This window comes from Centruroides vittatus, unplaced genomic scaffold (genome assembly GCF_030686945.1).
Source record: "Centruroides vittatus isolate TY-2023 unplaced genomic scaffold, ASM3068694v2 contig_352, whole genome shotgun sequence".
NCBI classification, from domain to species: Eukaryota; Metazoa; Arthropoda; class Arachnida; order Scorpiones; family Buthidae; genus Centruroides; species Centruroides vittatus.
This window is the reverse complement of record NW_027122175.1, coordinates 311584-325137: the sequence shown is the minus strand read 5'-3', so window position 1 is coordinate 325137 and position 13554 is coordinate 311584. Positions and strand designations below refer to the sequence as shown.

The window sequence follows — 13554 nt, the reverse complement described above, 5'->3', positions numbered from 1 at the left end:
TATAAATAATCAAAATAAAAAGTTTCGATTTCAAAATATTATTTTTAATAATAATCCGAAATTGATTTTTACGAATTCAGAAAATAAAATCGTAAATTGAAATTAAAATATATTTTTTTTCTATAAAGTATTTGTAATGGTAGCATGAAGCGCATCTAGATGACAAACGATTGAATAATTAAGCCAATGATATTATCTGTTTTATATGAAACGGTTCGCGTCATTGGCTCGCTATTTAAACGTCCGTTCTTAACCGGCAATACCCGCACATTTACGAGATATGCGAAATAAATTCTGTAATCGCTACCAAATGTAATTTTATATCGGCAATTCAATTTGAAATAAATTTATTTTTAAGCGACAGTTCTGAAAGCTAAATTCAGTTACGTTAAGTTACTCTTGTTTTATTCAGTAACTTCTCAGTTTTGACACTAAAACACATGCCTTAACATTTTAAATTGTAAATTAATAATTAAGAAGAAGAAGCAATTGTGTAGTCCTCTTTTTAACATTTACAAACACATTATGGTCACCAACTTTTCCGGATAAGCCGAGAGACTGGGAAATTTTTTTAAAAGAAAAAAGATAATTCATCAAATATCATTTTATACAAATTTTTAATTTATTATTAAATACGGCTTTAAAAAACTAAAAACTAAAATTAATTTTTATAAATTTGTGTCATTTTATTTAATTGGCATTTTGTAAAAAAAATATCGAACGATATTAAACAAACAAGATGGCGCATCTCACCTGTTTACTTAACTGGAAGCGAAACCGAATTTCGTTTATGATTTGTCTTATGGTACTTTGATGCATTGTTTATGTTTATAGTACGTGTTTTATGACATTAATAATCAAAATGATATTCACAATTGAAAGTAAATAGGCTAAATTTATATAAGAATCGCGTTTCGCCATGGGTAAGCGTTATTGTGATATTTGTGGCATTTCTCTAACCAAAGGGAATATGAAGACTCATTTACAAGGGAAGAAGCATTTAAATCGTTTTCAACGAAGAACCGTCCGAGAACATGAAGAACAAACTGCCAAAAAGAGTATTTTTGTTACTAATCTGCCATTGAGAGCTGATGAAAACAATATAAAACAAAAGTTTGAAAGTTGTGGTACAGTTGTTAAAGTGACATGCAACAGCATCAAGCATTTTGCTTTTGTCGACTTTTCTAATGAGTCGTCGGCCGAAGTGGCTCTGTCTCGCCCGCAGTGGATGTTCGGTCAGCGTTTGATCGTCAAAAAACGGACCGTTAAGAAGCCAAACAGACCTCGATCCATTTGTATGGCCGTGATAAACAGACAGGTTGATCACTCCGATCTGATTGGGAGACTTTCGAAGTGCGAATCGGTGTGGGAACAGACAATTGTGCTGCAGTCCGAAGTATCGTTGAACGAAGATTCGCTGAAATTGAGGAAGAGCATCGTTAACATGCTTCAGAGTATTTTAAGTAATTTTTTCCCGGGTTCTGGAGTCTACATGTTTGGTTCCAGCATAAATGGATTCGGTTTTCAGGGATGCGATTTGGATCTGCACTTAAAGTTGCCGGAATCATATTTCATGGATGGAATCAATTTGAAGGATTGTGCGCCGAAGATTGAAGACGTTTTAAGCCAGAAGGCAATTTTAGAAAATTTGACTCTTTCAGCCAAAGTCCTATTTGTACAGAAAGTTCTCAGAAAATATATTAAAGGTATCGAAAACATCTTATTCATTCCCAGTTACAGATGCCCGTTAGTGAGATTTCAACTAAATGTTTCAAATAACTTAGTGAATTGTGACTTGACTGTTGGTAAAGGAATTACCATTGAAAATAGTATGCTACTTTATACTTATGGACAGTTAGATCCAGATAGGATAAGACCGTTTATCATCACACTAAGATATTGGGGAAAATATCATGAGTTAATTGGCTCTGGAGATAAACTGACCAGTTACTCGTTTGTTCTGCTGTGTATTTTTTACTTACAGTCTCTCAAACCTCCTGTGGTGCCTACAGTTTTAAAGTTAAAAGAATTAGCAGAAAAAGAATGTATAATTGAAAAATGGGACTGTTCATTCTGTAGAGATATAAGTAAAATTCCAAAATCTGAAAATAAGCAATCAATCAGAGAATTATTAGAAGGATTTTTTAAATTTTATGCACAGTTTGACTTTACTTTAAATGTAATTTGTCCTAGAACAGGAAAAGTTGTTGGTAAAAATGAGTTCATGTCTGATCCAGAAGCAATTTTTAAAGTAAGCCCTATTTCTATACAAGATCCTTTTGATTTAAGTCATAATACAGGAAGTAGTATCAATGAAAAATTTCTAGAAGAATTTAAAGGAAAATTACAGATTAGTGTCGATATAATTAATTCAAGATATAACCAATATAAGATGTGGAACTTGTTAGATTTATTAAATCCAATTGTGAATTTCGAAAATCAGTTATGGTATTCTCCAAATGAAAATATTTCCTTTAAGGTGAAATTTACAAATGATATGTTAAAACGTGTAGTTAAAAATTCATCATCTGTAGCAAAAGATATAAAATCAGTTTGGTTAATGCTAATTTGTTCGACTATTATAGATATTTTCAGAATTGCACTGTGCGCCGATTGTCAAGTTGTAAAGAATGTGTTTGATAAAACTCAAGTATCACGAAAAAGACGATTAGACGATTCTTCAAGTCAATCCAATATTGATATTTGTCCATCAAAACAAAAAATAATGGATCCCGAAACATATGTAAATCCTATTGTTAGTACCACATCTGATTGCAGTTTTTATTCTGAAAGTGATGACAAAAAACCAATGAATTTTAATATTCCAAGTTGTTCAGTTGATGATAATTGTACATTTACTAATATGGAAATTGTTTCTTCTGAAGCAAAAGAAGATATGGAAATTTGTGACAGTATCAATACTCCAAAAGATTCTAGTCAAGAAGGAAATGATATTATATTACATTTGTCATGCAGAGTGAAAGATCAAATTTGGCAAAATAGAAAGAAAGAGACTAAAGATCATTGTTCTCAAGAGACTGATATTCTCAAAATTGAAAAAGAAATATCTCAAAAAATAATTGCATCTCTAGGAAAGGACATTAAATATTTAATATTTGACTGTGTTGTCAAAAAACAGTACATAGGAGGAACAGATTCTGTTTATACAGAATTTCTTTCACAAAATTTTGATACCTTAAACAAAATTAATTCCTTTATTAAACCATACGTATCAAAACTACTTGTTAAACATATGACAAGAAGTTAATTAGGTATGTATCATTAATAAAATTCATATTTTTTTAAATTTTATTTCTAATTGAAGGTATTTTTTTCTACAGGATTACATTAATGAAGTTACATGTAAAATATATTTAAGATCTTAATGAAGATATTTGTAAAGCATAAACATTGCTATATATATTTATTATTATATTTAGAATTATTAAACTAATATGATTTAAAAGAACTATTTCTGATATATATATATGTTTATAGTTATAAAATTTTTGAATTGATTTATACAAAATTTACTTATGAGATTTGACTTTAACAAGTTACACATACAAATTGTTGACAAATACATCTATGCATTTCTATATATTTTATGACAATGTTGAAAGTTCTTAATAGACTTGTTGTCTAGCTTTACACTCATTCCTAAAATCTGGGAGCTGCATACTACCCAAATGGATCTTTAAAGTATACAACAGCAATCCAAGATCTACTTCAAATCATGTTAAATTCATATAACTTGTACAATTCTTCATATGTTAACATAGACTCATCCTTGCTACTGCATATCACAGCAGCCTTGCCATGATTTGTGAAATGTATTGTATTTAATTCTAATTGTTAATATCATTCTGTTGTTGATGAATTCTCTGTGAAATAAATATGTATCTGTGTTTATAGTTATATACAGTCAAACCTGTTTTTATGCGGGGGATAGGGACTGCATTAAAAAAGACGCATTAAAAAAAAAATCGCACGAAACTTCACGAATGGCTGTAAAAAATAGTTTTCGCAACACAATTAAAAAAATATTTTTTTTTATGCGGTCAACAGGGACCGCATAAAAAAAGTCTCACATAGAAAATAACTCAAAACCGTACGAAATAGAATTTATTGACAACAGATGTCAGCACTTGACTGCATCGTCTTGTCTATCGTCTGTTTTACATATTTTTGTCCAGGTGGTGTTTTGTTGACTTAAAAAGTAAATTATTTCATTTTTCGCATATTCATGCAATAATATTACTATAATAAGTGCATTTATGCTATAATAAGTTTATTTAGCTATAATAAGTCAACGTGAGACATGACGAGTCGCACGAGACTAGTCGCCAACTATACCGCACAAATAAAAAAATCGCACAAAAAAACCGCATAAATTAAAAATTCGCATTAAAAAAATCGCACAAATAAAAATCGCACATAAAAAGAGCGCATAAAAACAGGTTTGACTGTATTATAATAAGATTTAACAAAGTTCTTTTGTCATTAGTCAATGAATTTTGGATCACTGATAGTCAAAGTGTGATCATCTCACCCAGATATTCGATACCTTGTAATTTATATGGTAAAAAAAAATTGAAGATATATTAGCAGATATCTTCATATTTTTCATAAAATAACTTGTTGAATTGCCTCATTTATTCGAAATTTGTTTGCAATAATCATGTGCAATCATCACTGTATTTGATAAATGATGATAAGATCCTAAATCATGTTATATTTTTATAGAAAGTATGGTGTAAATGAAATAAGTTTGAATTCCTTAAACTTTATAACAAAAATAAATTATGCTATACTAAATTAATTGAAATAGTAATTAATTAGAATATTTTTGATGACAATCTATGTCTATTCAGTATAAAAAAAAATAAATATTTTAAGTAGCTGAAGCTGTGCTAGTGCATTTTCATCAATACAGTTTTTAATATAGATTACATGAGGTGAGTTTTTTAAGTAAGTACCATTTTAAAATAGGGACGCTGTAATGCTGCGGTTGGTGTTCTGCGAATGTGCGCCGAGTACCTTCGTCTGTTGGCTAGCCACAGATGCAATTACGGAAGCATTTGTTCATTTTATGTTTGTTTGTGTGTGTTTAAAATACCTCAGACAATTGAAAATCTCACCAATTGTGAAGTATGCACAGTGATTCATTTTCTTAATGCAAAAGAAGTGAAAGTAGTTGACATTCATTGGCAAATTAATGAGGTATATGGAAAAAATGTTGAGTGATGGAATGGTAAGAAAATGGGTTAGAACATTTAAAAATGGCCAAACTAATATCCATGACAAGGAGCATAGTGGGCAACCGTCTGTCATTACTGAAGACTTGGTGCACAAAGTTGATGCAAAAGTTCAAGAAAACAGATGCTTTACAATTTTGTCATCCAAAACAAAAGGCGTGGCTAGCTCAGTAAGGGGATTGTTTTACTTCATGGCAATGTCCGTGCATATGCGGCTCAACAAACCCAAGACTTTATCACATCATATGGTTGGGAACAACTTGATCACCCTCCATATATCTCTGATCTAGTGCTTAGTGACTACCACTTGTTCCTTCACTTGAAAAGACATCTAGGCAGTTAGCACTACAATGATGTCAAAACAGCCATGCTACAATGGTTGGCAAATCAGGCAGCAGGTTTCTTTGAGATTGGAATTCAGAATTTGGTTGTATGATATAATAAGTGCCTTAATATTAGAGGAAATTATGTTGAAAAGTAAGATTAAGGTACAAGCTTTCTTATAAGAAAAAAATTGTTTAAAAAATTTCACTTGTGTTTTTTTAATATCAAAATGGTACTTACTTAAAAAAACACTTTGTATATTATAAATAATTTCATATTGTACATACAGTCAATATCATTTCAAAGTTGACAACTGAAAAAAATTTTTTTTTTAACATTTAAGGAAAAAGATGCATTTCTGTTCTGTTAACTACTCTGCATATTGCAATAGCCTTGTTAATTGGCATAAAACAATAGATAACTGATTAGTTTGTTTCACCAATAAACAATTGAAGAGCGGCAAGCAAAATATTGTCGTTTTAATTGAAAGTTGACAACAAAGAAAACATTGTAAATACAGTAAGAAATTAATTACAAATTGGTCATAACACAAAATTTAATTCCAGAGTTGTCAATTAAATAGTTTTTTAGTATCAATAAGAAAGTATTTAAAGAAAAGAAAATTGAGTCTTGAAGAAAGAGTACAGATTGTACATGAGCAGATAAAATGGCGATTCTCCTATTATTGCAAAAAACCATCAAATAACATGAGAAAGAGTCAGAAAAATAGCGGTCAAATATTTAAATAACGATACAGTGAGAAATTTACCACAGGACCACAACATCAAGAGAGAATGCCATGATTTTTCCGTGAGGCCACCAAAAACACTTTTATAACAGCTAAAGAAATAAAAGAAAAGCTTATGCTTAAAGCCAGTGTTTCAACTATTAAGAGAAAAATAAATAAAAAAGTTTCCATGGAAGAGTGGCTCGTAGAAAACCAATGATTTTAGCAGTGAATCAGAAGAAAAGATTAGCTTTTGTCAAAAAATTTGTGGACAAGCCCCTAGAGTTTTGGAAGCATGTTATTTGGAGTGATGAGTTAAAACAAGAGTTGCAGGATGCTAAAAGACGGAAATTTGTTTGGAGAAAGAAAAATCAAGCACTCAATAAAAATAAAACTGTGGGAACAATAAAACACTCGCCTTACATAATGGTTTGGTGGTGTTTTTCAGGGCTCGAAATGGGCAATATTGTTCAAATTCATGATCGCATGAAAGCAATATATTACAAACAGATACTTAAAGACAATTTAATGGCATCATAATGGAAAATGGAAATTGAAAATAAATTTGTCTTTCAACAAGACAATGATCCCAAACATACAGCATTGCTTCTCAGAACATATTTCAATGAAAATGATATCAAAGTTCTTGAATGACCACTGCAGTCACCTGACATAAATTTAATAGAACATTTGTGGGATAAATTAGACCACTGTATTCCTCTTAGCCATAGAAAATCTTTATCATTGTACAAAGAATTACGGTTTGTTCAGAAATTGGGCAGGATATCATTTGTAAATCAATTAACAGTATGCAAAGTCGACTTCTTCTTGTAATTCAGGCCAAAGATGGTCCAACAAAGTTATGATTTAACTCTTTCTGAATGTTTTATTTCGTGCCAAGTTTGAAATTATCTTGACTGTATATTAAATTATATTTTTTGTAAAAAAATTGTGTATACCTGTGTATAGCTTTTTTTTTTTTACAGAATTTTTCATAAATGCAACAATTCAACTTGTTTAACTTACATAAAAAATTTCTAATTGGAATTTGATCCTATCTTCACTAGGAAGAAAGTTTAAAATTTGAAGAACCCAAAAAGTTTGGTCAGTACAGTAGAATCTGCAAATTCGACTTAATGTGGACTGAGGTGACAAATTTTGCAGCAAAGTAATGATTCTAATCTAAATAGCAGAATTTTCTTAAATATAATATATGTGCAAATTCATATATGTATTAACTACATATCAATAGTGACTACTACTATTTGTAGTTAAATTTTAATTTTAAAAATATTAGCTAATCAATGTCTACTTTCGAGTTCTTAATAACATTTGCATCTTGGAAAAAGGGTTATATTCTTTGTTAACACATGGAATTGATGCTATTATCAGGTGTTGGCAGTGAACAATGATAACTTATTTGATCTCAGTATTAAATTATAGAAGTAAAAATTAGATTATATGTATTTTTTTATTTTTTTGGATGATATGATGAGGTTTATGGAACGTTGAGTTGTCAAGAATAGTTTTTGGACCTCTACTGTATTATCACAAATTTAGCTTTCAAAAATTACAATAAATGACAAAAATTTACATAATTTGTACAATAATGAATAGACAATTGCAAATTTTAATTTTAATTAGTATATTAAAGGATTGTTCAATACTTAAAAATGAACAGTTTACTCATTAAAATACAAAATGTACTATTTTTGTATGACGTTTATTGTTGTAAAAAATTGAAATTTTTCTTTACATTTAAAATATGTATAATGATTAATAAATAATAAAATCATTATATGGATAACTTGATATTCATTTAGCTTTTTAAGATGCCAAGGACAGCATTAGATAGACATGCATGACCTGTAGAAGCTGGATTATGCGATACGACTACTGCCGACATTTTGTCACTCAAAATTGCAAACACGAATTTCCTTTGTCTGAACAGACTCTTGGCTTCTTGGTGACCTTGGTTTGAGAAGTCACAACAGTGGTGCAGAAAATTGTTTTTTGCTTTTTCCATTTTTAACCAATTGATGATGAGATCAGAATCATGCATTAGATCGTATTCTCGCTACTCAACAGAAACAAATGGTCTTAAGCATGCTCAGAATGACATAAAAGTCATATTTCAGCACATTGTGTAAACATCTGAATCATCAGTAAATTTTGGTGTTTTTTTTTGGATGCAACAATATGTCAAATGTACTGGGTAAGTCAATTGGGACAAATCAATTGGGTAAATCAGCTGCATGGGGGAACCCTGTGCAAGTGCACAAAACATACCAATGAAGCTGCGTCTGAATAAGAAGGAAATTCCTTATCTTCATATCGATATTCTGCATGTAACAAATGAAATGCACAAACCATTTCATTGTAATGAAGATTAAGGCTATCTGAGTCAGATGCTATTAATTTCTATGGTTGCACAGTTGATTATACAACCATAAGTATTGAGTTCTTTGCTATAAGACAAATGAAAATGTGGGAGTAGTGTACTTCCAAACCTGAGAAAGGTGCAGTCTTATATTTGACAATGAATTGGTTCAGAGATATAAGAACCCACTTAAGAATCTAAAATTTTGTTTTTTACACTTCTAAGTCAGTTTAGAAAAAGTGATAATTTCTTAAATGTTATAAAAGGAAAACATGACATAAAACTATTCTTTTATTCCTCATGAAAGAAGAAAATACAACAATTTATAACAATCCTAATCAAAATAACAATGTTTAAAAATATATTACCAAATTATATGCTAAACTGTTAATAATCCAATTTTTCATTAGATTATGTTATTTCTTTTTCATATTTAAATAGCATTAAGCCAGTTTAAAAAATAATGTTAACTGTATATATATGCTTTTAAACTTATATTATGAATTTGGAAAATCAAAGATAATAAAATCAAATGTTTGTATTTAATAAAATACAATATGAAGGAAGGCAAACTAAATTAATGCCATATTCTAATATTTAACCAGTAATTCTCAATTTTTGAACTAATGAAATGTGCATTAGTAGCCTTCCAACAAGCCAGTGTTGCATATGATAGGTCCTTGTTTAAATGAAACAATGGTGAAGATCTGGAGACATTTTATACAAAAATAGCATTTTTAAATGTTTGAAAAATGGAGATTTGCAGAATGGCAGAGGAAAAATAAAAATTCAAACACTTTAAATTTTATTGAACAACCTTTTATTTAAACAGTTTTAATGTTTATGAATGTCTAATTCTTTATTATGTAAAATTTTCTTAAAATTATTCTTGTTAAACTCATAGATAATATTTTTTAATATCTGTGATCTTTCTTAAAATGCTTATTTTAAGGAAGCTCAGTTGAAAGATATCAGCTGAAGATAAAAAATTAAATATTCCTATTACACAGTATTAAAAATATCTAAATTATTATTTCTAGAATCATAAATAGCATAAGCACATGCAGTGGTGATATTCAGCGGGTTCGCACAGGTTCGGCTGAACCCGTTGTTAAAATTTTCAGTTTTCCAAACCTTGTTAAACACGTGGAACATTTCTCAGTGGCTTTGTTTTTTTAAAAAATATATTAAAATATACATATTATACTCTGTAATACTACTAAACTAGGGCCTTATACCCTGTTTGCACCGAGCATTTCAATCTAGATTGTGAGCAAGGTCGGGGACTATGTCTTGGTGCGATCTCTCTCGACCGTTTCAATCTCGACTAAAATGAGGTTTAATCATGATCGATTCAAGAGAGTTCTTGAAACTAGATCCAGTCATAAGAGAAATCCCACAATCTCACGTGTGCGAGATAATACAAGATGGCTGTGGAACACGTGTTGGGCTATGGACAGCGAAATAAAAAGGATATTGTATTTCGAGAGATGATGACATCTGTCTATTATCAGCAGTGCCATTCGGGGTGAAAAATATCTCTGCCTAAAAAAAGGGGGGGTTGACAACACTAATATACTATTGTTACCTGGTCTTCGCCCAGGGCTCGTTACATTCCAAATACGCCACTGATTATTAGATATAGTGCAAGAAAAGGTATTGTATTTATTTCTAGCCAAAACTTCCATTTCATTTGTCGGTGATTGTCAGGGAAAAGTTTTCTGCTAGCGAACCCTTTGTTAACTATTTCAAATATCACCACTGAGCACATGCATCTAAATGAAATCTTAGATGTTGAAATTTATCAAATTAGTTATGAAATTAACCTAGTCTGCTCATGACAGATTTTTATAGAAAGTTTTCAAGGATTATTGCAAATTTCTTTTTTAAAATTGTCAAAATGGTGCATTAAGTCTAGTTTGATAGTTTCGGAAACCACGGGTGGAGACACTGTAAAGTCGAAGTCCAATTGTCACCTAATTCTTTCTAATGACGTATTTGAAGTGTACTATACCACCACCACCACCACCACCTATAAAACATAGGCTTTATGACATTAAGTGTAGACCATTGATGTCCCTACTGATGAATCATGTATGACTTCTTGAATTACATTCCTTTCTAGAAAAGTAAACAATAAATGCAAAATTTATTTTTAAAATATTTTTACATATAATTCGCAAATTTCCCTTTAAACTAAAAAAAGCATTGTCAGAATGATTGGTCATTTTAAAACAAGGACTGATAGGTGTGGTCCCTATGTCAAATATCGGTCTGTGGAAATAATCCAACACAGATTCTTAAAAATCTTTATTATACAACTGTAATTGTAGGTAATAAATTGCAACTTTACTTAGACATTTTAACAGCTCCTATGTAAAAGTGTTTTTCATGAAATTTGTCATTAAAAAATAAACACTAATTATTTGTAAAAGAAAAAACTTTTAATTCAGAACAAACAAAAATGCTTTGTTCCTCGAGTGGAAAAATCATAGTTTTAAAATAAAGTATTTTACAATAATATACAATTTATATTATAACTTCAGTGTATCTTCAAAATAAATTGATGATGATAGCAGAAAAAATATTTTTTACTGTTAAGAGACCAAAGGAGACTTAAATTATTAAGTAATCTTTGATCTCTTATATTATGGCATATTGCCTTTGGCTGTAAAATCATTATTTTTCTTAATGTAATTATTCAACAAGATCTTTGGAGCAATATGTACAATATGTTTATAGAAGTCAGCAGCTACATGTGAATGACAGTGGTCCAACAAAAATTTCACAAGGCTTGTTTTTCAGTAAGGACAATAAGTATATTTCTCTTATTTGGCTGTTGAAAAACATGCTCAAGGTCTTTATCCAGAAGTTTTTGTATAACAACGTACACATGAGCAATGCAATACATGACATCTTTACTTGGATAGCACAGTAACTGTGAAGGGACTGCACCTGAAAAGAGGAGAAATACCAGATACATGAGTACATTTCCAGAGAGTTGCACAAGCAATATAAATATTAATGTGTGGATATAAAGTACCTTATGTAATAATATAAAAATAATCATGAGACAATGCTTAGAAGAATAATAATATTAACTTGAATAAGCTACATGTATATGTAAATATACCATGCAATATATTAGACAGTTATGGTGTTGTCATTCTAGAAAGCTATATATAACCAATAATGAACCTAACTAATTACAGAATATGGGTGTATAGTATAACAGAGTAAAACACATTGCAATAATAAACACGTTTTGATTAAGTTTGCATAATAATTATGTAAATAAACTCACCTTCAACAATCCTCGAGTAGTCCAAGGGAGCAGAGAGTTGTCTTCCAGTTTTTTCATCAAAAGCAGTAACTATTTTCTGAATTTCATGCTCACGAAAATGTAGCTCACAAACCTGTAGTAACAATAGTTATTATCCTTATTATTTTTGGCTTATAATAAGTTTTATATATATTGTAACTTACTTTTCTAAAACTGATTATGTCATTAGGTTATCATTCTGAGATGAAACAATAGTGGTAACTTTTATACATAATGCATAAATTTATTTTTTCTATAAATAAAACATATATATATATATATAAAGTATTATCAACTGCATTATTTCATTGTGATATAGTCAACTTTGTATACCATCAATTTCTGGCAATATATATATACACTAAGACCCTGCTTAATGCTGCCTCGATTAATACTGATTTGATATAACATGATCTGTTCAAAGCCTAAAAAAAGCTCAAAATTTTCACCAATTCAAATTATCACGGCATTTCATCAATTCATGTATAATACATTTATTCCCAAACACGAACCAATCAGAAAAGGTGGCAATTCGTCATAGTGCTGTACTTCCCTTAAATCTATATTTGTGTCGTTCAATTTTGGAAAAATATAAGATCACAGATGCCATAGGCAATATCAACATTGCTTGGCAAGAATTAACTGAAAATGCACAAACGAAGTGTGGAAAAAGATATGGCTGGAGGTATCCAAGAATTCTCAACAAGAAGAGCCTATCATTGGCCAAATTGTCAACCTAATCGATACAGCAAGAGTAGGAGATGTTAACAAGCAGGATATGAGGAGTTACTAAAGATTTCTGGTGAGAGCCTTATCAACAACCTTCAAGAACTGGCAGAACAAGGAATTCATGTAGAACTGGAAAATAGAAATTCTGAAAATGAACAACCCAAAGAATTTCTCTACAGATTTCCTTAGTAATAGTTTGGTAATAATGGTAAACGAAATTGTTGATGAAATTGTAGCAAATGATCCAGATTTTGAAAGGAGTGCAAAAACAAATTGAGGCGTTTTGGATGTGATCTGCTACTGACATTTGCTGAAGGAAAGAAAAAAGCAACAAATGAAACTACACGACTTTATCACAAAAACAAGAATTTCAAAGAAGCCAGGACCTTTATCACAAAAAATGAACTTTACATTTCTGTCTGCATATATTTTTGTGTTATTTAACATATATTATTATGCAAATTAATATAACTTAAAATTAAAGTAAAATCTGTTTACTTTTGGTCATGTGTTCCCCTTTCCCTATTTACTCTGTGTTAGAATGACCTTGTTCAATGCCTTTTCTTTTAGTGCTTTGTCTTCTAGGAAAGAATCCCCTGCGTTAAGCGGGGTCTTAGGCTGCGACTATGCAGACACGAATTTTGAGCAAGCGATTTAGTTTTCACAAAGGAAAACCATGCACAAGCGAGAAGCGAAAAATAACACTGGCGAGAACGAATTTCTGGTTCTCACACATATCTGACAGGGTTTGATATTTATTGAGTCTTGTTTCTTCTTGCTCGCTTGGAAAATTCGTTTGCTCACGTCTGCATAG

The 13554-nt window shown here is 30.4% G+C and overlaps 1 protein-coding gene across 1 annotated transcript; it reads left to right on the top strand.

Moving 5' to 3' along the window:
* The first annotated feature begins 746 nt into the window (after positions 1 to 746).
* On the top strand, positions 747 to 3354 carry LOC136974636 (speckle targeted PIP5K1A-regulated poly(A) polymerase-like). The gene is made up of 2 exons (XM_067269561.1): positions 747 to 3272; positions 3342 to 3354. Exon 1 carries the CDS (start codon positions 920 to 922, stop codon positions 3266 to 3268), a length of 2349 nt encoding a protein of 782 aa, XP_067125662.1. The 5' UTR covers positions 747 to 919; the 3' UTR covers positions 3269 to 3272; positions 3342 to 3354.
* The last annotated feature ends 10200 nt before the right edge of the window (positions 3355 to 13554 follow it).